This window comes from Protomyctophum parallelum (genome assembly GCF_964188405.1).
Source record: "Protomyctophum parallelum genome assembly, chromosome: 8".
Taxonomy (NCBI): domain Eukaryota; kingdom Metazoa; phylum Chordata; class Actinopteri; order Myctophiformes; family Myctophidae; genus Protomyctophum; species Protomyctophum parallelum.
Window position 1 is genome coordinate 50,631,444 of NC_139703.1, and position 21,523 is coordinate 50,652,966.

Sequence of the window (21,523 nt, forward strand, 5' to 3'; positions counted from 1 at the left end):
CCTGGCCACATCCGGTGGCTTACAAGTTTTCCACCAACACTAATACTAACCACTTTAGAGAGAAAATTACTTCCTATAGAAAACAAACATGCAAACACTACTAATAACTAATTAGAACTGCTGACTCACTCCCTAATTCGTCGCTGTAATCTCACTTATTCAGACTCTACTTAGACCATGCAGTCTTATGCAAAGGTTAAAATGTAATTTAGATGGCATGTTATTTTAGACAGATGTCAGGTCCATTTGTTGGCCTGCCATCCTATAGCTTGTAATGTTTCAATGTAGCCTACATATTATTTTTGAGTCACTGTTACGCAGTCTAACACACACACACACACACACACACACACACACACACACACACACACACACACACACACACTGTGTAACAGTACAGTACAGTGACATTACAGTACAGTAGAGGGACCCCCTGGGGACGGTAACTCTGTCGGTAACTCGCGTTCCTGGGGGTCTGGATGTTCCATGTTTATAACTCTATGGGTCAGACACATATTTAAAATTAACTAGATAAAAGCACCCGTACAAACGCTATTTCCCCCCACAGCTTATACTTGTGTCCTGGACTCCTGGTGGCTTAAGCCCACGACTGACACGTATACAGGCCTATACTGTAGGTAGGCAACCCAAACTGGTGGAGATCTGCGTTCCAAGGAGCCCATTGTCTAGTTTTGCTCTGTGTCTTGAATGCTGTAATCATGCTTATTGACTCATGTAACGGACTTTGTATTGCCTTGTTGTTGAAATGTCCTATACAAATAAACTGGCTGCTTTGATGGCCCACGCCTTTACCACAATACCACCGCACTTCCTGTTTTGAGAAGTATATAAGATACTTCTTCTTTACTACTGCATACCCAGATCTGTTCTCAGCAGGCAGTCTTGTGTGAGGTGAGTCAACTTACTTGCACATTATTATTTGTTTGTATACTTTCGGGCCTTCACCTATTAAGCTTTATTTTTATTTTTGTTTACCTGTGTTTCAAAGGTCATTTTTTTTCTCAGCAATGTTACCAGTTTTCCCACAATTGCTAAAAATCACTTAATACAGTAGTACGTTGCCCATCTCTTCTTCGTGTCCTTTTCTTACAGTTTATATGCCTGCTGACTAGACTTGTACCTTCTACGTTTTTTTCTCGGATGTGCAGTCGCTCCTTTTGTATATGGTATACACATTCCCACTAGGCCAAGGATAAAATGCCACCCTACATATTTTCACACTTAGCTTGCTAACGTTTTCCGCAGCCTTGGAAGCTCTGATGCTACTGCTGATAGCATTGGTGGACCAACCTTTTCCAAGGCCGACAGAAAATGTTCTCTTATAGCGGGAAGCACACCGCATACCTCAAAAGAAAGCTTAATTTGTCCACTCAAAAAAATATCTTTTTGATTTGACCATCTTATATTCTGGAGATATTTACCTTTATGTAACATGCTCTTCTTGAACAGAAAGCCGAGTTAGGGACCGTTTTATGTCAGACGTTGACAGGCAGTTATAAAAATGAACACCAAAAATATCCTATACATACTATACACCGAATGAAAGCCCTGAATGTCTACTTTTACGAGGACATTTTTACACATTGATCCCATCTACCCTTCGTCGGTAATTGGCTTTTGTATGAGCTACAGAATGAGCATAGGGACTGAGGGAACATATTGGGGCTACGTTACTACTGCTTTGTTTATTGTTTTATGATGATGATGACATATCTGGCAGACGCCAGGCGGGCAGATGAAACAATGCAAAGACGCGTTGTCATTATTTATCCATCTATGTACGTGTCTGTCACTGACTGCATCGTTCCAACTCGGCTAGCCAAATTCGCCGAGGGATGGTGGTGTTGCTGTGCCCCTCTATCATCATAAAACATGGCTAATTAAAGGGACACTTCACCCTTTTTGCAAAAAAATATATGTTAATGACTTTTAGAAGCTTTAGAACACTTTCCCGGGGGTCTTGACCTCTGTGTAATAATGTGGTTTTAGATATTTTAGATTGTAGCAGTGAGCCCAGTGTCTCTGATGTCATGGACACTGGTCTCACTTCCTTCCTGGACTACAATTCCCAAAATACTTTGGTGCACTGCTCCTCCTTGTGGATAGGGGAGGTCTGTCTTACTGAGTACACATGTAGTCCAGGAAGTAAGTGATCCCAGTGTCCACGACATCAGAGACACTGGGCTCACTGATACAATCTAAAATATCTAAAACCACATATTACATAAAGACCCCCAGGAAAGTGTTCACACACACTGTATTATTGCAGTACTATAAAAATATATTCACTGTACCTTGTGATTACTATTGCTTTAATGCATTTGCATTGCTAAATGCATATTTACAATAAAACATTTTTGGTATCTATGCTGTTTTTATTGCTTTATCTAATAAAGAGTCTGTAATGTAGTTTACATATTACTATAAATAGGACTACAATGAGGGAAACCATAGCGTAAAGAGCCTGTTTTTTCTGCAGCTCAAAATGTGTAACTGATAGCCTAAGCCTACACATGCATGCACCATTGTGGTATGACAAAATGTTACTTAACTTGAACACATTTTCTTTTCCGTAGGAGACATCTGTGCCTTCACCATTACCTACCATGACATCTGTGCCAACGCCATCAGCCTACAGTGACGGAGATTATGACTACAAGTCTGGACCGACTGAAGAACCATACATTGTAGACAAACCTTCACCATTGTGCATTGACCAACCATGGTGTGTCATCCTGGTAGTGATAAATGTGATCATTTTCCTGCTAGGGATTTTGGGGAACGGCGTGGTCATGTGGGTTATTGGCTTCAAGATGAAGAAGACCGTCACCACAATGTGGTACCTCAGCCTGGCCATCTCTGACTTTATCTTCTGTGCAACTCTTCCTTTCAACATCACTCTGACAGCAACAGGATCTTGGAAATTTGGACCTTTCATGTGCAAGTTCACCTCCTTTGTTTTGTTACTCAACATGTTCAGCAGCATTTACCTAATGGTACTTATCAGTGTTGACCGTTGTGTGAATGTTATATACGCAGTTTGGGCCCAAAACAAACGTACGTTGAAAAAGGCAGGAGTTGCAGTTGTTGTTGCCTGGGTCTTTTCTATGCTGATGAGCATTCCTGCCGTAGTGTTTCGTGATGTTACATCTGTCTCTAATGTTACATCGGACAATAAGGAGGTTATTCAATGTTACAACAACTTTGATATTCTACCCAGCAGCAAAATACTTATTCCTGTCATTCGCCTTGTTCTAGGCTTTGTACTTCCACTTGTAATCATAACTGTGTGTTATACAATTATCATTGTAAGGCTAAGGAACAACAAGATGGCCAGGTCCACTAAGCCCTTCAAAGTCATGACTGCCCTGATACTCACATTTGTCATCTCTTGGCTTCCCTACCACATCTTCATTTTACTAGAGTTGAACCACAGTCACAACACATTTATTACAACTGGAAGTATGATATCAGTGACTCTTGCAAGTGCAAACAGTTGCATGAACCCGTTTCTCTATGCATTCATGGGCAACAACATTAAGCAGAAATTGCGGAACTCCTTCCTTTCCATATTTGAAAATGCTTTCAGTGAGGACAGGCCTTCTGGAAGTAAAATAACATCTACATCTCAAGCTTTAAGTATTCAATAGGTTATTCAATTTTCATTCTCTCTGCCAGTCTGCATTTATACATAATGAGTTGTTGAACGCTTTACTGTAGCTGAATCTTTGCTACGGAGCTATGTGTGTGGGTAGCTGGCTGAGTGGGTGTCTGGGTATGAGCACGAAAACAGCATGGTTGTTTTTCACCACCTGTGCGCAACCTAACGCACACACAAACACACACACACACACACACACACACACACACACATTAACTGTATATATGATGCTTTCGGGTGTGCCCCCCCCCCCCCCGGGAACCCCCACACAGAGTTGCACCACTCACTTCACACAGGTGTGATTTTAACTTGAAATAATTTGAATGCGCTGTCCATGCCATAGTTGTCTGTATTGACAAGTGAAGAGAGAATTCATTTCATATTATTTTACATTTCTCACCAATTTCTTACCACAATAGCATGAATGCAACAATTATACCATGGTCTAATGAGACTATTTTCTTCAATTGTACAGTGCTAACAGTGTACAACGTCGGCACTTGGCACACATACTGTACAATGCATTTCACGCTGCACAACAATGTGTATATTTGAATGGTGCTGGCGATGTAATTACGCTTCTATTGTAAGATGTGATGCCATACATGACACTTGCTTTACCAACCCAGAGACAGAGGGCTGTATTTTGCGTGTCTTAAGTACCAGGTCTTATTACCTAACTTGAGTAAACTAAAGACCTGGAGGTGTGATCAATGCCATTTTGCTATTCTGAGTGGCCAAAGAGCATTGATCACGCCTCCAGGTCTTTAGTTTACTCAAGTTAGGTAATAAGACCTGGTACTTAAGACACGCAAAATACAGCCCAGAGTGTTGTGGTGTCTGGACAGGGTAATTGAGGCATGTACTTTTTCTTTTTTACATTTTACATTATGATCAAGTTCATTTTACAGAATAGAAACAATGACATTTTATTATTTTTGAATAAAAAGGTTTGTCTTCCATGCATACCATTGAAATCACATGATACTGCATCTCTTCTCTTATTCATTGGACCATATTCAATTATATTTAGTGCATAGAAAATACAATACATTTAAATGTTACATTCCAAAAGTGGTGGTCTGTGAGGGCAATTGTTGCTGCTGCTGTTGTTTCTTCATTGTGAAACATACAAATATAGAGGCTATACATAATTTACATCATACACTAGTGGTAATGCTCTGTATACAGTAGCTTGTTATTAGACAAAGCAACAAAATAACATATAGTCATGCCCATTATTCAATATAAGCAAAGTCATCAAACATGAGATGGGAATTCTGAGATGTGAACATTTAAAATAACTCAAGCATACTATACTATATAGACCTCTCACAAGCAGTTATAGAAACGGTAGATTACATCTCGTCTTAAGGGCAGGCATTTGCACCTTGCCTTGACCAGCACAGCTGTGGCACAGCTGTCGACCTATAACGTGATCTGCTCCTCTCACATCCCATCATTAGATGACAAGGTGTGTCTAAATAGTAATGATTGATCCCCATGAAGTGAAGGAACTTAAAAGCATTGGCGAACAAGAATTGTGCTGCATTAGCAATATATCCTTATATGAGAATGATGGAGCCTTTGCTCATATGTTACTTCCTTCTTTCTTATACAAACTCTGCAAAATGTAAGGAAGCCGGTTTGACTCAACAGGAGCTCTTTAATGTTCTGTCTTCTTTACACTTTCTATTTTCAAATGACCTTTTAAACCGTGTTTTCATATTCCAACTTTCTGGTTAAATGTCTGTAAAGTGACATGATAGTGTGTTGTCCTTCTGCTTACTGACTGTTTCTTGAATGAATGAATGAATTTTATTTGTATAGCACCTTTCCAAACATTTATTTATTTTATTTATTTATTTATTTGACAGGGACAGCACTCATTAATCAACATGTCAGTTTTCACATCAATGTAAATGGGCCAGAGTTAGCCGAAGCTAAATTTCATCTGTAGTCCCTGGGCAGGCTCTTTAAAAGTAAGTGATAAAATAAAGACAGAGTGTAGGGCGCCTGCACATAACACCATGCGTTTGAAGCATTGGAATTAATTGAAATAGGCTCTTTAAGTATTTAAGAAAAATAATAAGGGAAAAAAAAAGGTCATAATCTATTTTTTACAGTCTATGGTCATAATACAGGCAGAAGGGCATGTTGCTGACAGGTGGCAGTGTGTGTATCTCAAATGTTATATTAAAACCAAAGGAAGAAGAGGATGAATTCGAGGGTATTACAAGGTACAATAAACAGTAGCCACTAAGGAGTATAATGAAAAGAATATAAGTGAAGAAAAAAGGCTAAGGGTGGGCCACACAGGGTTAAACGGCACCCTTTTTACCATGGGTAAGGCAGAAAGCAATAAATGTGGAAGTTATGGGGAAACAGAGAATGTTGAGCATGTTTTAATGAACTGTGATAGATATAGGCCTATAGAGGAAAGAGCACAACTGAAGCTAATTGGCTAAATGGCTAAAAACTTCTGAACAGACTATATTCACATCAATATGTCTGGGTCCCCACCCACTCACATGGGATTTGTCAGGGATCCTTGGAGCAGAGGGAAAGGGTGTAGCTATGGTGAGGAAGGCACTGTTTACATTTTTATAAGCTACAAACCTGAGTAGTAGGATATAAATAGCAATAGGAAATTGACATGATGTTACATACTCTTGTACAGTAGGTGGCGGTATGCACCTTTATGTTGGTTTGCGATCCGCCATAAAACTCAGAGAAGAAGAAGAAGAAGAAGAAGAAGAAGAAGATGAATTGGGTGGAGCTTCAACAGGCGCGTCATCCAGAGCCATCTCTCGCGACAACGGCTTGTGGGAATCTTGGATGTTTTGGATGCGGCGTTGTCACCTGACCACACCGGGGGGGGGGGAAAGGGAAATGTTGCTCGTGAAGTCAGTCCGGTTTGTGTTATATTAATGTATCGCCCGCAGAATGCGTGAAAGACGTTGTTTTCCATGTGCTATAAACAAAGTCCACCTTGAGACGAAGCTACGGAGTAGTATTGCGTGCCGTTGGAGTTGATATAAGGGTGAGCTATATTATATATCCGCTTGGACAAAATTGCAGAATGGACGCTATAACGGTTATCGTGTGTTGTTTGTTTGTGTTGACGTTGTGATGCGTTGACGCTGTGTCAGCAGACGCACTTCGATCGTGATCTTTTATTCCACAGTCGCAGCATATTGAATGGACAAACACCCCCCCCATCTGCAGATGGCAAACAAGGCTGGTGTTTGTTTGTTAGCTGACTGACGTTAGCCGTTAGTTTGATAATGTGCTAACGTTAATCCATTAGCTAACGTGTGGTTCAACCATGGGTTCAACTGGTGAAATGTTATCACGGTCCTTTAATGTTGGCCAGATGTCCTGCTAAATTCCATTGTAAAATCTTTGTCGATAATAACGCATACACATCCGATCTGTTTCGGGTTAGCTTCTGTCCCTGTGTAAGTTAGCCCTCCAAGCAGAACCCAATGCTACTGAAGTTTCTGACTTTTTGACGACACAGAGCATGGGGTCCTGTTCCAGCAGTACCATGCCACCTGGTACGCAGACGTACATAAAACATAAACAACGTGTGAGGGTTTCTGAATATGTAAAGTATAAGTACCCATACATACCGCTGTGAATATCTCCTGTGGCGCGGTAGCCGTTAAGTATTTTTAATCTTTGTTTGACCGATTTGGTCGCTTTGATTCTTCTCTTCCTTCCTTGTTTATTGACACCTCATTGTACCGCCTATCTGGCTAGCTAGTGGCGCTATAGCTATGACAGAGCAGATCAGAGGCAGGGACGTAGCCGCACAAGCCAACCGCACACCGGGAGGCGGTACAATAAACGGTAAACAAACAAGAAGAAATAAAGCGACCAAATCGGTCAAACAAAGATTAAAAATACTTAACGGCTTCCGCGCCACAGGAGATTTTCGCAGCGTTATGTATAGGTACTTAAAGTTCACGAATTCAGAATAACTCAAACAAAAAAAGGCCGTCAAACGCCGCAGATTCGATCTTAGAGAGCATATTTATGTCCGCATTCCAGAATTCCCATACGAAAATATAGTTATGAACAGGGACCCTACATAAAACTCATCAAAATTTCAGAAAAGCTTTATGGAGGGTTCCGAGAGGGGCTAAACTAGTCATTGGTTAGACCAGTCATTAGTCCTACAACTACAACCTATCTCAAACCCTCACCCTAACCCTAACCTCCCACGGGGCAGCACACCTAAACCTAACCTAGGCTTAACCCATGTCTAACCAATGACTAGTCTAAACTAAGTATGCAGTATGTCTGCAGCAGTCAAACATTAACTCGTAGTTGGTGAAGTAAAAAAACAAACCGAGTCTATAGCTGTTACATAATTGTTTGTTGGAACTTGGGGCAGGTTTGCCCAGTTCTGGTATAAAGATGTAGCTTTGCCTCTGGTGTTACTCACCACTGTGACAACTAACTGACAACACCAACAACAACATAATTGCCAATCATATTCTGAGAAGGTACGCCAAGAAAACTACATATTGAATCTTGTAGTGGTAATACCAAGCTAAACCTGTGTTCTGGAAAGATTCAGTTAGATTTGTTTGGTACTGTTGTATACTACCTTTTTGTCGTTTTATCCTGTGTCATTTCGCCTGTGTTGTGAAGGGGTTGTTGTTATTATTTGACATAATGTTGACGGTTCCTTCTCCCCAGCTCCCTTACACAATGCGGGACACAGTAACTGCAGTGGTGAGGTTTGCACAATACAATGGCAGCGTTTTCCCTACGACAGCAGTGAACACGACGACTACGGCATTCCCAACCTGGCAACCTGACACGGAGGCCAACATCTCCAAGCCTCACAAATGTTTGCAGGTTCTGTACGAAGACATTGGGGACTCCAGGTAAACCATATCAGAGACTGTGCCAGGCTGCCAGCGGCGTCAGCTCCGCGGGTGCTCAGGCGCAGAAGCACCCACGAGCAAAATAATAAGCGGCGCCAATATCAATATGCAGTATATGCACCCACTGTCCTGACTGAAATGTCCCTTCCCCAGTGGACATGTTGTCATGCACGTAGTCACATGCCTTTGGCTTTACGGGGGGTTGGGGGCGCTTGGGCGCAAGATAGGTGTTGGGCCGCCGCCCATGGGCATTCAAATGCTAATAAGGTGGCTTTTGTTCTGCTGCCAGGTACCAGAAAGGTCCGTTTCAGGGCTAAAGAGACTAAAGACATATTTGCGATCCACAATGGGACGAGCAAGACTCAACCACCTTGTTCTGATAAACTGTCACAGCGACATGGTGCAGGGGGGGGGGGGGGGGGGGGGGGCTGCACCCACCGCCGTTATAGGAACCTGACACCTCTGCCAGGCTGCCAGCCTATATTTTAACTAACTTGAAACTGATTGTGTTTCCCCTCACCATTTGAATAAAAAACATAATCCCCAAAAGCTTGACAGACAGCTTATTTTTTTATTGAGGTCCTTTTAGGGCAAATGTACAAAAATGTACATTCATGAATCATGTATACAGTATGCCTTACCCTTGGTTTTCTTCATTTTAGAGTAAGGTTCTGGGACCTGCTGCTGTTGGTTCCCAATGTTGCGTTCTTCGTGTTCCTGATGTGGAAGCTGCCTTCTGCCAGGGCGAAGATACGAGTCACATCCAGTCCCATCTTCATAACCTTCTACCTGCTGGTAGGGCACTTTGACCTTTAACCTTCTACCTGCTGGTAGGGCACTTTGACCTTTAACCTTCTACCTGCTGGTAGGGCACTTTGCAACAGCTTACTTTGTACAGTAAGCCATGAGCATCTGATGACCTTGAACAATGACTGCTGCATCCAGTGGTGTAATGATGATGTATTTTTCCCGGTACAATTTACAATACAATTTAGGCATTTAGCAGACGCTCTTAACAGTTTGACTGCGGAAAACGATTTACCAGACTTTTAATCAACCCCCCTTCACTGCCGAGATTGTTGTATTACCTTTAGAGCATACGCTGAATTATTTGGGCTTTTAATCCGCGAAAATCCAGCAAAAAAAGCTCCCCTGGTTTGTTATGATCCGAGTGTAGCATCCACCATCTTGGTGCACCCGGAAGACGCACACAAGACTGGTCTCAATGAGGCGTTGCACCCCATTCGTTTACATTGGCCTCAATTTCCCAGAAGCCCTAGCAGCCCACAGCATGTGACGATTTCCGGTTTATTTATCACAACAGATGCACCTACTCTCTTTCTCCGCGGCGAAGAAGAATTTTCTTTTTTTTGTTTACATTACGGCGGATTAAACACATAAAACAAAACTCGCGTATGTCCGATATGGCAGCGACATTAACCTGGAGTAATCCATTCAAAGCACGGAAACTGTTAATCCAGAGCGACTTACATTTAAGCAAGAACAAAAGCATGGGAATACATCACATAAAAGCATTTATCATGAAGCATGCGTAAGCTAAGAAAGTAACAGTGGAATATCTATATAATGAAACTATACATATATACTACTATGCTATACATATGTACTATGGCGTGCTATGACTATATACAATACAATTATAGTGCTGTCTACATAACATGCTATAAGTCTGTATCAAATGCTATCTAAGTCTACGGAAGTGCTATCTAAGGGGGTATAGGGTAAGTGCTATGGGCCATGATGAAGTCTGAAAAGGTGGGTTTTCAGACTACGGCGGAAGATTGGGAGTGATGCTGCAGTTCTGACTGCGATGGGAAGTGCATTCCACAGTTTTGGAGCCAGAAGGGAGAAGAGTCTGGGACGTGTGGAGCGTTGTTGTCCCGGCGTTTTTAGTGAGGGTACTTCCAGCTTCCCTGCGTTGGTACCATGTCACGTGCCTACAGAATAGCTGATAGCCTAAGCCTATATTGTTTATAGTGTATGAGCGTTTTAGTCACAGACACACAAACACAAAACTAGACTTATAATATTCAGACAAACTTCTTTACTGCACTAACGAACCTACAAAGTTTGCTTTGGATGAATCTCTTCTTTGGTGGAGGAGGAGGCATTCTTGTTGCGTGCAGAATGCCACAGAAGCAGTTGCCTACTGGAGCCATACTGCTGTGCTGTGTTGCTTGCCGTGTATGTGCGACCGTTCACGTAAACCTGTTCTTGTGCAAAGTAGTATGCATTTGCATACTGCGTTCTACGAGGATGACGCCACTGGCTGCATCTGTGTTTTGCCGGTGTTACTATTTGGTTTAGTCTAGCAAGTCATTCATTCCTTCAAGAGTAAATCCTTCAATGCAACGTCGTGGATCCAAATCAGTGTTCAGAGGCCATCTTGCACCTATTAGTGTAAATCTCTAGGTTTCTTGTGCCTGGCCTTTGAAGTTACACATACTTGGCCTACTTATCTAATTTAGGATGTAGTATTCATACATTCACTCAGGGCTTGCTCTGCGTGCTTTCACGTTGTTGGGAAATTCAGAGCGATCGGCGTGTTCCTGTTTTCTAAATTCAGAACACTGCACACTTGGAGTGGGGGCATTCCGAGCTCACACCAGAGAGACTAGCGGAATGTTTGTGTGAACATCACCACCTATGATTAAGTATGCAGAATGGGGACATTTCAAACTAGAGTACAGGTCAATACAAAAACTGTTACTTGAGGATAGAACCAGAAAAAGCACAAAGACTTGTTTACACAAGGGTCCTCCATTTTTAATTCATCTTTTTCAGAAAAACCGAGTCTCCCCGTTGGCAAATACCTAAGTTAGGTTTAGTTCTGAGTCTGACAAAATGTGATTGTTGTAACTCGTTGGGTGAACAGTACACATACTCAAAATGTTACTAATCATCTTATTAGCTAGCTAAAAAGCACATTTAGCTCATGTTATGATACAAAAACCACTGACATTGACACTTTATGCACTCACTGTCTTACTGTTATTACACAGTATTGACAGTATTGTTATTTACTCATTGCACTGCAGTCTTGATTTTTTTGTTTTTGTCAAAATGTTATTTTATAATTCATTTTACTGTCTTGGCACTCTGGCTAACCGTTTCCTGTTGTGTTAGGTTTTTGTAGTAGCAGGAGTGGGAATCACCCGTGCCATTGTGTCCATGACGGTCAGTGCATCCAGCGCTGCCACCATCATAGACAAAGTAAGACCACAACATTATTGGTAGATTATTGGTATTTTCCTTGTCATGATGTAACTGGTCCAACTGGCGAGATATATTGCAAGGTTGATTAGAAATGAATAATACATTTAAAAAAAAAATACACTTGCACCGTGAAACAGCTCTCAAAGCCAGTCTTTTAGCACATAAATTAATACAGGAAAAACTATCTGATTCTGCCATCGCAAAATTCATTATGGCATTAAGATTAAGAAAATAAAGAAGAAACATCCTGTTGATTTTACTATTTAAACATCCGTATATGCAGATCCAGACAGTTTATTAAAAAAAATAGCTAAATCAAGTTGACATTTTTCTTTCAAAAATATACCTACTGGGTTTCATGTTACATAGAATCAGCTCATCTGTGTTGGCTTGTGTACTGAGTGACTTCAAGAGCTGTATTACTGTGCAATATCATTTCCAATCAATCAACAGCGCAATGGTGAAAGATGACTAGTTTCATCATGATGAAGGTAATTCATTACTAATTACACAGCCAACGTGTCATTTTGCTTTAATATACTTCTTGGATGTAAATGTTACGTGAGATTTACAGGGATTCTTTTGAACAGTGCAAAGCAAATCGGTTCATGCCAGTGAACACCTGATGATTTGTGAAAATCCACGGCCAGTTGAAACACAACATATGATCATGCTGGACTGAATATTGATTGAATACTTTATTTACAGTTTGCAGAAAAAAAAGTACAGTTCAATACAAGGTCTGCTTCTGCCAAGAGGATTTATACCCAAGAAAGCCTATGGCTTGTTTCCATTGGGGTCCTCATATTCAATTCATCAGAACATGTAATAACATACAAATATACAGTACTATGTTAAAACATCATATAAACGGTTAGAAATCAAAAATTGACTTTTTAGTACCTAGGCCAGTTTCGAATTGCAGCAGAGTAGGGATTCGCATTCCTTTGTGGCTGTTTGTAGGGTGTTCACCATTTTTGTGGCATAGGAGCAAAACAAAATGTACCCCTTGTTTGAGCCAAATCTGGGTTGAATGTGATTAGTGGAGCTCCCTCTGTTGTGATTGTGGACGGCGTGCCGTTAACGTTTGGGAAGCATTTTGACACGTACGTCATGGTTGTCGTTGTGGTCTATCCCAGGGGGTTCTCAACGCTATTAGCTGGGGACCCCCGAAAATGCTCGCCTCGGTCCCAGCCTTGCTCATCTGCGAAGATGAGTAAGGCATCTGTCAGATCACATTCAAAACACTTCATTTTGGGACCCCCCAAAATAATCTGGGGACCCCCCGAGGTGTCGCAAACCCCCAGGTTGATAACCCCTGCTCTATCCCACAAACACAGATGTGCGGCAGAATAAAGTATTCCTAGATAAGTAGAAAGATAACCATAGAGTCTTCAGCAGCTGCCTTGTCTTGTCACAAATGCCTCTTTTAGTCATTTCTCAGCTAGATTTATGGGAGCCATGCATGCCACTGCATGACTTTGCAAGGATTTCACACTGAATACAAAGGCATGGCTGACATTCCTCACATACCAGACAGACCCCATGCCATGGTGTACTCGGCAATGGACCTACAGTTTACATTGCACACCGTCTTCCATGCAGTTGGTAGAGGATTATGTAACCTTTGTGCATGTTCACATGACCTGATGAAGATCAGATAGATCGAAGCGTTGTCAGTATGTCAATAAAGAACGTCTTTCTTATACCTGTGGTCAGTGGCGTGCACAGACATTTAGAGGGGCAGGTGCTCAAGTGAAAAAAAGGGCACCTTGTGCAGCGCATTTTGGGGCGGGAAGGGAACCCATTTTGGTGCTTTAGCTATTGAAAAATAGCAGATCTACAAGCTCATAGCGCGCCACCGAGTGGCGCGCTACGAGCTTGTAGGTCTGCTATTTTTTTATTATCGAAGAACCACTGACATAGCTTTAGAATTGTGGGGGCCTAAATAATATAGTAGAAGCGTTTTTTTTATCAAGATTAAAAAAAAAAAAAAAAAAAAAAAACGAGCAAAATTGCCAAAAGGGTGCTCTAGCACCCCCTAGTGTCTATCTGTGCACGCCACTGCCTGTGGTGTGCGGGTTCCATCCAATACCCACTGAAGCTTATTTAGTCCAGCACCCAGCCTGTCGATATGCGTATTCTACGTGCGCTCTAGAGGATTATGTAATGCCATGGGCTATATATCAGGACTCTAATGGTACATGATTGATCAGCGTGTGGATTTTAACCCTTTCTGACCTGAGATCAGATTCTAAAAAATGTCTTCTACACCCTGACAGTTTTCATTCTGACCTGAGATCAGATTCTAAAAATGTCTTCTATGTCAGTCACTCTTCGATTTTTTCAAAAATAGCAGACCTACAAGCTCGTAGCGCGCCACTCGGTGGTGCGCTACGAGCTTGTAGATCAAAATGGGTTCCCGTTCAGAATGGGTTAACCCATTCTGACCGGGCACCCATTTTGGTGTTGGCATCATGTTGTGCTTTAGCTATTGAAAAATAGCAGACCTACAAGCTCGTATCGCGCCACCGAGTGGCGCGATACGAGCTTGTAGGTCTGCTATTTTTGAAAAATCGAAGACACTTTTAGAATCTGATCTCGGGTCAGAATGGGTTAATAATTAAACTGTCAGGATGTAATAAGACATTTTTAGAATCTGATCTCAGGTCAGAATGGGTTAATAATGAAACTGTCAGGATGTAATAGACATTTTTTAGAATCTGATCTCAGGTCAGAATGGGTTAATAATATGGTAACTTATTATTCCGTGTCCCCTTAGGTGCTGTGGGAGATCACCCGGTTCTTCCTGCTGGCCATTGAGCTCAGTGTTATCATACTGGGGCTGGCGTTCGGTTAGTCCTCAATTTGTTTCACTTCCGGTTCACAAGAACATGACTAGTTGACGACTAGGGATGCACCGATCCGGCTTTTTGGCATTCGATACCGATTTCGATACATGGGGGTCCAGTATCTGCCGATACAGAGTACCGATCCGATACCCCCCACAAAGAAACGTAATAACCTATTAAGCTGTATGCCTCACTGTGTGGAGTCTGGAATCATTATTTTGTGTAAGGCAACATCAAGGCTTGACTTAAACATTACTTTCCCAACTTTGTAAAACAAAATGTAACAAACACAGACATAAATGCACTGAATTATTTATTAAATAACTGTGCAACAATTAGACCAGGTTAATGTGTGCGCAGGCTAGCCTGGCTGCATTCCACATGTTATACTGTCAATACTACACTGCTGTGTCACAGAGGAGGTAGAGTTGTTTTCATACTGTAATTACACATAATTATCGGATCGGATCGGATAATGGATCGGCCACCGATCCGATACCCGATCTAGAATTTTAGCCTGGATCGGCGCCGATCTCCGATACGAGTATCGGATCGGTGCATCCCTATTGAGTCGCTGTGTATAAAAAATGGCTGTGTGTGTGCTGTTGTTTCAGGTGAATGCTAATGGTAACGCTGACCTCTCCCCCTCTCTGGTCCTTGTCATTATGTCAGGTCACTTGGAGAGCAAATCCAGTATAAAGCGTGTGTTAGCCATCACTGCTGTGTTGGCATTGGGCTACTCGATCACACAGGTAATTATAGATCTGTTGACATCTATTTATGTGCTGAGAACGGTGTTAATTTTGACGGAATTCTTGTATTTAGTTTTAGTTAAGTCTTTTGAATAAAACACTTGTTGACTTTTGACGGTATTCCTCATGTCCATGATGTCGGAATTTCTTTTCAAGTTTAGTTTTGGAAACATTCCAGTCAAATAATTAATTAAATTGATAAGTCAATAATCCTTCCATTATTAAAAATTGACAGCAATTAGATTTCAGTGGTATTTTGCAACGCATTATATACATTTTAACCCATTCTGACCGGGCACCATGTTATGCTTTAGCTATTTAAAAATAGCAGATCTACAAGCTCATATCGCGCCACCGAGTGGCGCGATACGAGCTTGTAGGTCTGCTATTTTTGAAAAAGCGAAGAGCGACTGACATTTTTAGAATCTGATCTCGGGTCAGAATGGGTTCATCAGACCAGTGTGTGTCCAGTGGAAACCTCGTATGAATCTGATCTCGGGTCAGAATGGGTTAAGTTCAATGAGTTGATATTCTGTTGAGTTATTATATCATAGTGATAATTTTAGCAGCGTGTTCCTTTCATGACATTGACCCCGGGAATACAATAATGCCTTATCTTATCTCAGAGATAATATGTCCGTGACTTCAGGAGGCCGATCAGAGACTCAAAGGTCACTGGTCCAGCAGCAACAGAAGGCTATAGCTGAATTACATCTACTGTACGATTCCCCATCATCAAGTCTGCCAAAGACCTCTTGAGCAAGGCACACTAAACAAAATGCTTGACATTGCTCACGCACTGTGGCTGACTCTGTGTTCTGATATCTCTCAATGTGATAATTGTCATTAAATTGGCCAGTCCGCTGTACACATGTGACCAAATGTGAAGATGATCGGTTGGACCGTTTTTGAGATATATGAAGGACAAATAGTCACAAAGTCGTTTTGTAGATATTGCTGTTTTACAGTAAGAAATTGTCAGATGTTTGTATTAGCATTTAACCCATTCTGAACGGGCACCCATTTTGGTGTCAGCATCATGTTATGCTTTAGCTATTTAAAAATAGCAGATCTACAAGCTCATAGCGCGCCACCGAGTGTCGCGCTACGAGCTTGTAGGTCTGCTATTTTTGAAAAATCGAAGAGCGACTGACATATAAGACATTTTTTTTTTAGAATCTGATCTCGGGTCAGAATGAAAACTGTCAGGATGTAGAAGACATTTTTAGAATCTGATCTCAGGTCAGAATGGGTTAAAAGGGATAATGAGTCATTTCTCTTTGCCTCTCAGGGTACACTAGAGATCCTTTATCCAGACAGACATCTGTCTGCAGAAGACTTTAACATCTATGGCCACGGAGGAAGACATTTCTGGTTGGCCAGTTCATGCTTTTTCTTTCTGGTCTGTAGCTACTAACTAAACAAAATATGCAACTACTGCACAAATACAAAAAAAGCATCACCATATTATGCATTGGGGAATCTGACAACCTCCATGACAATTTATTCTTTTGTTTTCTAGGTGTACTCGCTGATTGTCATCTTACCTAAAACTCCAGTGAAAGACAGGATATCACTGCCATGTGTGTTTACAAGATATTACTTCAAAATTACACAGGGGCGGCGGTGGCTCAGGGGGTAGAGTGCCTGGATGGTAACCGTAAGGTTGCCAGTTCGAACCCGGGCTCCCCCAGAGTTAGTGTCGAAGTGTCCTTGAGCAAGACACTGAACCCCTAATTGCTCCCGATGTGCTAGTTGGTGCCTTGCATGGTTTCCGCTGCCATCGGTGTATGAATGTGTGTGAATGGGTGAATGTAATGCACAATCTATGTAAAGCGCCTTGGATAAAGGCGCTATATAAATGCACCATTTACCATTTTACACCTTAAATTCAGCAAATCAGTATAGAGTTGTTTCAAATGTTTTGGTCTGTAATGCGATCTTGTTGTCTTTTTGTCTTTCAGCTAAGAAAAGCTTCTATGTATACGCTGCCATCTTATCTTTGCTCAATTTGGTGCAAGGGCTGGGCAGTGCTCTGCTGTGTGCTGACATCATAGAGGGACTCTGGTCAGTATCTTCAACATTTCAATGAGATAAAAGAAAAGGGGATCCTCAAATACGGTTGGGGGGGGGGGGGGGGGGGTAGCCACGGGCTGAGGCTCCCTATTGTGATTTGGCTGTTTTGTTTTAAACCCTCAAAATAGCAGATATAAAGCTCACAATACATTGCACTGAACTTGTATATGTTTGAAAAACATTGACATGCCTAAAATAGGACGCCAGGGTGAAAGTGCTTAAACTGGCACAATAATCTTTTAAAAGTTATATTTTCTTTATATATTATTATTTGTTTGGCCTGTCTGGCAGCCCTGCTTTGAAAACCTGTGAGCTAAAAGGAGCAGAGTGATTATGTGTATACCATTTTGTGGTGAATAAATATAGGAATATACAGTCGGGTATTCTAACCAATCTGTCTCTCAGGCGTCATATTCTAAAATACAAATAGTAATTTCAGCAAGCTGTCATGTTAACGCATAGATTTATTTTATGTCTATATTGTATACCCGTCATAGTTGCACTTCATTTGTGAGTATTTCAGGTAGTCTTTAGTCTTAACCCATTTTGAGTGGGAACGCCTTTTGGTGGTTACATACATTATGTTATAATTTAGCTATTGAAAAAATAGCTGATCTACAAGCTCATAGCGCGCCACCGAGTGGCGCGCTATGAGCTGATTTTTTAAAAATCGTTAAAATGTGCCTCAAATCTTTCAGAAAATTGTCATGATTTAGAAAACCTTTTTATTTTATTTCGACGTCGGGCCTAAATGGGTTAATGAATGTGCTTTTATCCCATTCTGAACGGGAACCCATTTTGGTGTTAGCATCATGTTATGCTTTAGCTATTGAAAAATAGCAGATCTACAAGCTCATAGCGCGCCACTGAGTGGCGCGCTACGAGCTTGTAGGTCTGCTATTTTTTTGAAAAATCGAAGAACGACTGACATTTTTAGAATCTGATCTCAGGTCAGAATGGGTTAATCAGACCAGTGTGTGTCCAGCGGAAACCTCGTATGAATCTGATCTCGGGTCAGAATGGAAGAAGGAAATTGAGCCAGGGCAGGGACATACTGACGGACCTGAACCATGTTATGCTGTGACTCAGCATAACATAACTAATAACATAACATAACTGTTATGTAAGCATACAGGGCAGCTACAGCACACCTCTGTATTCAAGTGCTTTGAAATCCAGGGATCTCACGCACCCTCCATATAACAATCACAAGCAGAGACATATGACTTGTAACAAATTAGCTAATTAAATCATCCCTTTAGCAAATTGGAGAAAACACGATTAAAAATGGAGAAATGCCATGATTGTCCGTAATTTAAAATGGATAAGCGGGCTGTGCTATAATTGGTTAATACATCTGCTGTTGATCTCCACACAATAAATGTTTGACATAATGTTTAGTTTGTGTTATGCTAGAGCAGCTAGACTATACACTTCTTACTTTACCATCAGAAGACTTAAAAAACCTTTCACTTGGCTAGTTTTTCTCCATTCTAGCTATGGATAAAATGTGGATTTGACTAGTATCACTCTCCAGCTCTTCATCTCTCTGATCCTGCTGCTGATAACACACTTGCACTCTAGCCTTTTCATGGGAATGCTGAGTGTGGGTATTTATTTTTACATTTCAATGCCATTTCTCTGAACCAGCTGTGTGGACGTCACCACCTTCCTTTACTTCTCTATCTTCGCCCCACTCATCTACGTCACCTTCCTCAAAGGATTCTTTGGGTATGTACAGTAAGAATAACCATCTAAAACTATGTGTCGTCATTGCTATTCATCCCTTAGCTATAACACCCTTATGTATCCCCCCCCCCCAGGTCAGAGCCAAAGATCCTGTTCTCTTATAAGTCACAGGTGGATGAGCCAGATGAGAGTGACGTCCACCTCCCTCCCACCTCCTCCTCTAACCTGGGCCGCAAGCAGGTGGCTGACCAGGGCCTGTACTACTCCTCCACACAGTTTGACGGTTCAGGTCCCGGTATGGCCGGCGTGGTTGGCGCCTACCTGGACGATGTGGCCTCGGGCCCCTATGGGGCCAGCAGCATAAACAGCATTGACAGCGACCGCTGGAGAGCCATCAATGCCTGAGAAGACGAGGAAAAGGATGGAAATCATGGAAGTAGAGACAGTTGGACATGCTGCTGGACTTGGAGCCACGCTGTAACATGGTGTTGGTAGGCAATGGAAGGATGTTTTGCGAGAACAGAGGGAGCAGAGCAGAATATGCAGTGTGGGGCCAAGCGAGGAAACACTTGGTCTTTGTCATTAACAGGGGGGTGGTGGACGAGTGACAACAGAACTTTGATAGCCTCTAAAAGGCAGTACTGTGAATTGAGTGTCTGTTTCAGAATGCTGCTGCTGTGACAGAGAATGGAAGAAGGCTCTCGCCAAAGGACATTGCCCACAATCGTAGCCCAATAGGATCAGGCTGAGAGATCTTTCAATGTAGGTTCTTCACAGTAAAATCCCGGTTTTCATTTAATGCTGTATAGAGTGTACAAATGGAAATTTGTACAATCTTCGGAGATAAATGAACAGTGGGATTTGTCTGTTTTCCTGCCCGTTCCCATAACTTCCCATTACATTTCCCTCAGTACTTTACCTACAGTGCAAGTGTATACAATCATTATGAAGTCGGGACGTTCCTTCATTGAAGTAACGGCATGTGGTGAAGGACTGTTCAATGGTAACATCTGGACATTCCCATCCAAGGCTTGCTATTTAAGTGATGGCAGTTCAGCTGACTTCATTATTTGCTGTCTATACTAGATCTGTGATTGGCTAGCTTGTTGACTTGTATTGAATCACCGTGCCTCTCTTTCCACAGGGCAAGACCTTGTGCTAATTCATTCTGATCTGTGTGATTTCTTTGACTTCTGAAATCAGTGCTGTTTCTCTCCTTAGTGAAAATCTGTAGTATGGTGTCATGTGTTTAACCCATTCTGACCGGGCACCCATTTTGGTGTTGGCATCATGTTATGCTTTTAGCTATTGAAAAATAGCAGATCTACAAGCTCATATCGCGCCACCGAGTGGCGCGATACGAGCTTGTAGGTCTGCTATTTTTTGAAAAATCGAAGAGCGACATTTCTAGAATCTGATCTCGGGTCAGAATGGGTTTAATCAGACCAGTGTGTGTCCAGCGGAAACCTCGTATGAATCTGATCTCGGGTCAGAATGGGTTAAACACAGGCTTGAACTTGCATGAAAGATGAAGAACTGTGCTGCTGGCAGAACACTAAAGGATGAAACCAAGACTTCTCCATGTCTCGGCCATAACATGCCTGTAGCTGCCATATTTGTTTTTTTTATTTTGTATTTATTTTAGAGTTTTGCTGTACTTTATGCTGTATCAGACTAATTAATCATTCCTTCTGTTTAAAGCATACATATTTGGTAGCTTCATGTTAACGGTGGCAATGAAATCGCACTTGAGGATTATTTCCAAATTAAGAAGATGCTGACCGACCATGTTTGTGTTACAAATTATCTTTCATTCCAAATTGGACATATCTGCATTTGATTTGTTTCCTACGAATACTACTTCCATGATATTGGACCATAAACATCATTCAAGTCAATGACAAGAGATGGAAATGGTGAGTTTTCCTGTCCTTCTGCATAGAGTTGTTGTTGTTCATGTCTGTCAGCGGTTGATTTTATTCCTCTGGAATATCTCTCACCATCGGCATCTGATCTCCTGCTCACATAAATCACGACTTTGCAGCTAACTTAAAAGGGTTTAAAGGTATATTCAGTGATTTCACTCAAAAAACCTTAGGTTTCGTTTTTGGCTGCAGGGACCCAGCCTTTCATCCAATCAGGATAGAGAGCCAAAAACGAAACCTAAGGTTTTTTGACCCCCAGGGGTTAACTGGGGACAGGGAGGAACTCCTTATATGGTCAGCACACTCTATAGTAGGGAGGATTATCACAACAAAACAAAAATATAAGTGATATTTGAATTAAGTGAAATCACTGAATATACCTTTAACTTGTACACGCACTTGACTGAAG

General features: G+C 41.6%; 2 protein-coding genes across 2 annotated transcripts; both read left to right on the forward strand.

Moving 5' to 3' along the window:
• Positions 1-2,627: 2,627 nt before the first annotated feature.
• On the forward strand, positions 2,628-6,548 carry LOC310863074 (chemerin-like receptor 1; the record flags this gene model as incomplete). The annotated part of the gene is made up of 2 exons (XM_083771196.1): positions 2,628-3,456; positions 6,415-6,548. 2 exons carry the CDS (start codon positions 2,628-2,630, stop codon positions 6,546-6,548), a joined length of 963 nt encoding a protein of 320 aa, XP_083627322.1.
• Positions 6,549-6,594: 46 nt separating this feature from the next.
• Positions 6,595-20,436, forward strand: tpra1 (transmembrane protein, adipocyte asscociated 1). Its single transcript, XM_083771351.1, has 11 exons — positions 6,595-6,725; positions 8,393-8,583; positions 9,246-9,378; positions 11,731-11,817; positions 14,603-14,675; positions 15,345-15,424; positions 16,716-16,826; positions 16,947-17,007; positions 17,389-17,491; positions 19,151-19,231; positions 19,324-20,436. Exons 2-11 carry the CDS (start codon positions 8,405-8,407, stop codon positions 19,592-19,594), a joined length of 1,179 nt encoding a protein of 392 aa, XP_083627477.1. The 5' UTR covers positions 6,595-6,725; positions 8,393-8,404; the 3' UTR covers positions 19,595-20,436.
• Positions 20,437-21,523: the final 1,087 nt, after the last annotated feature.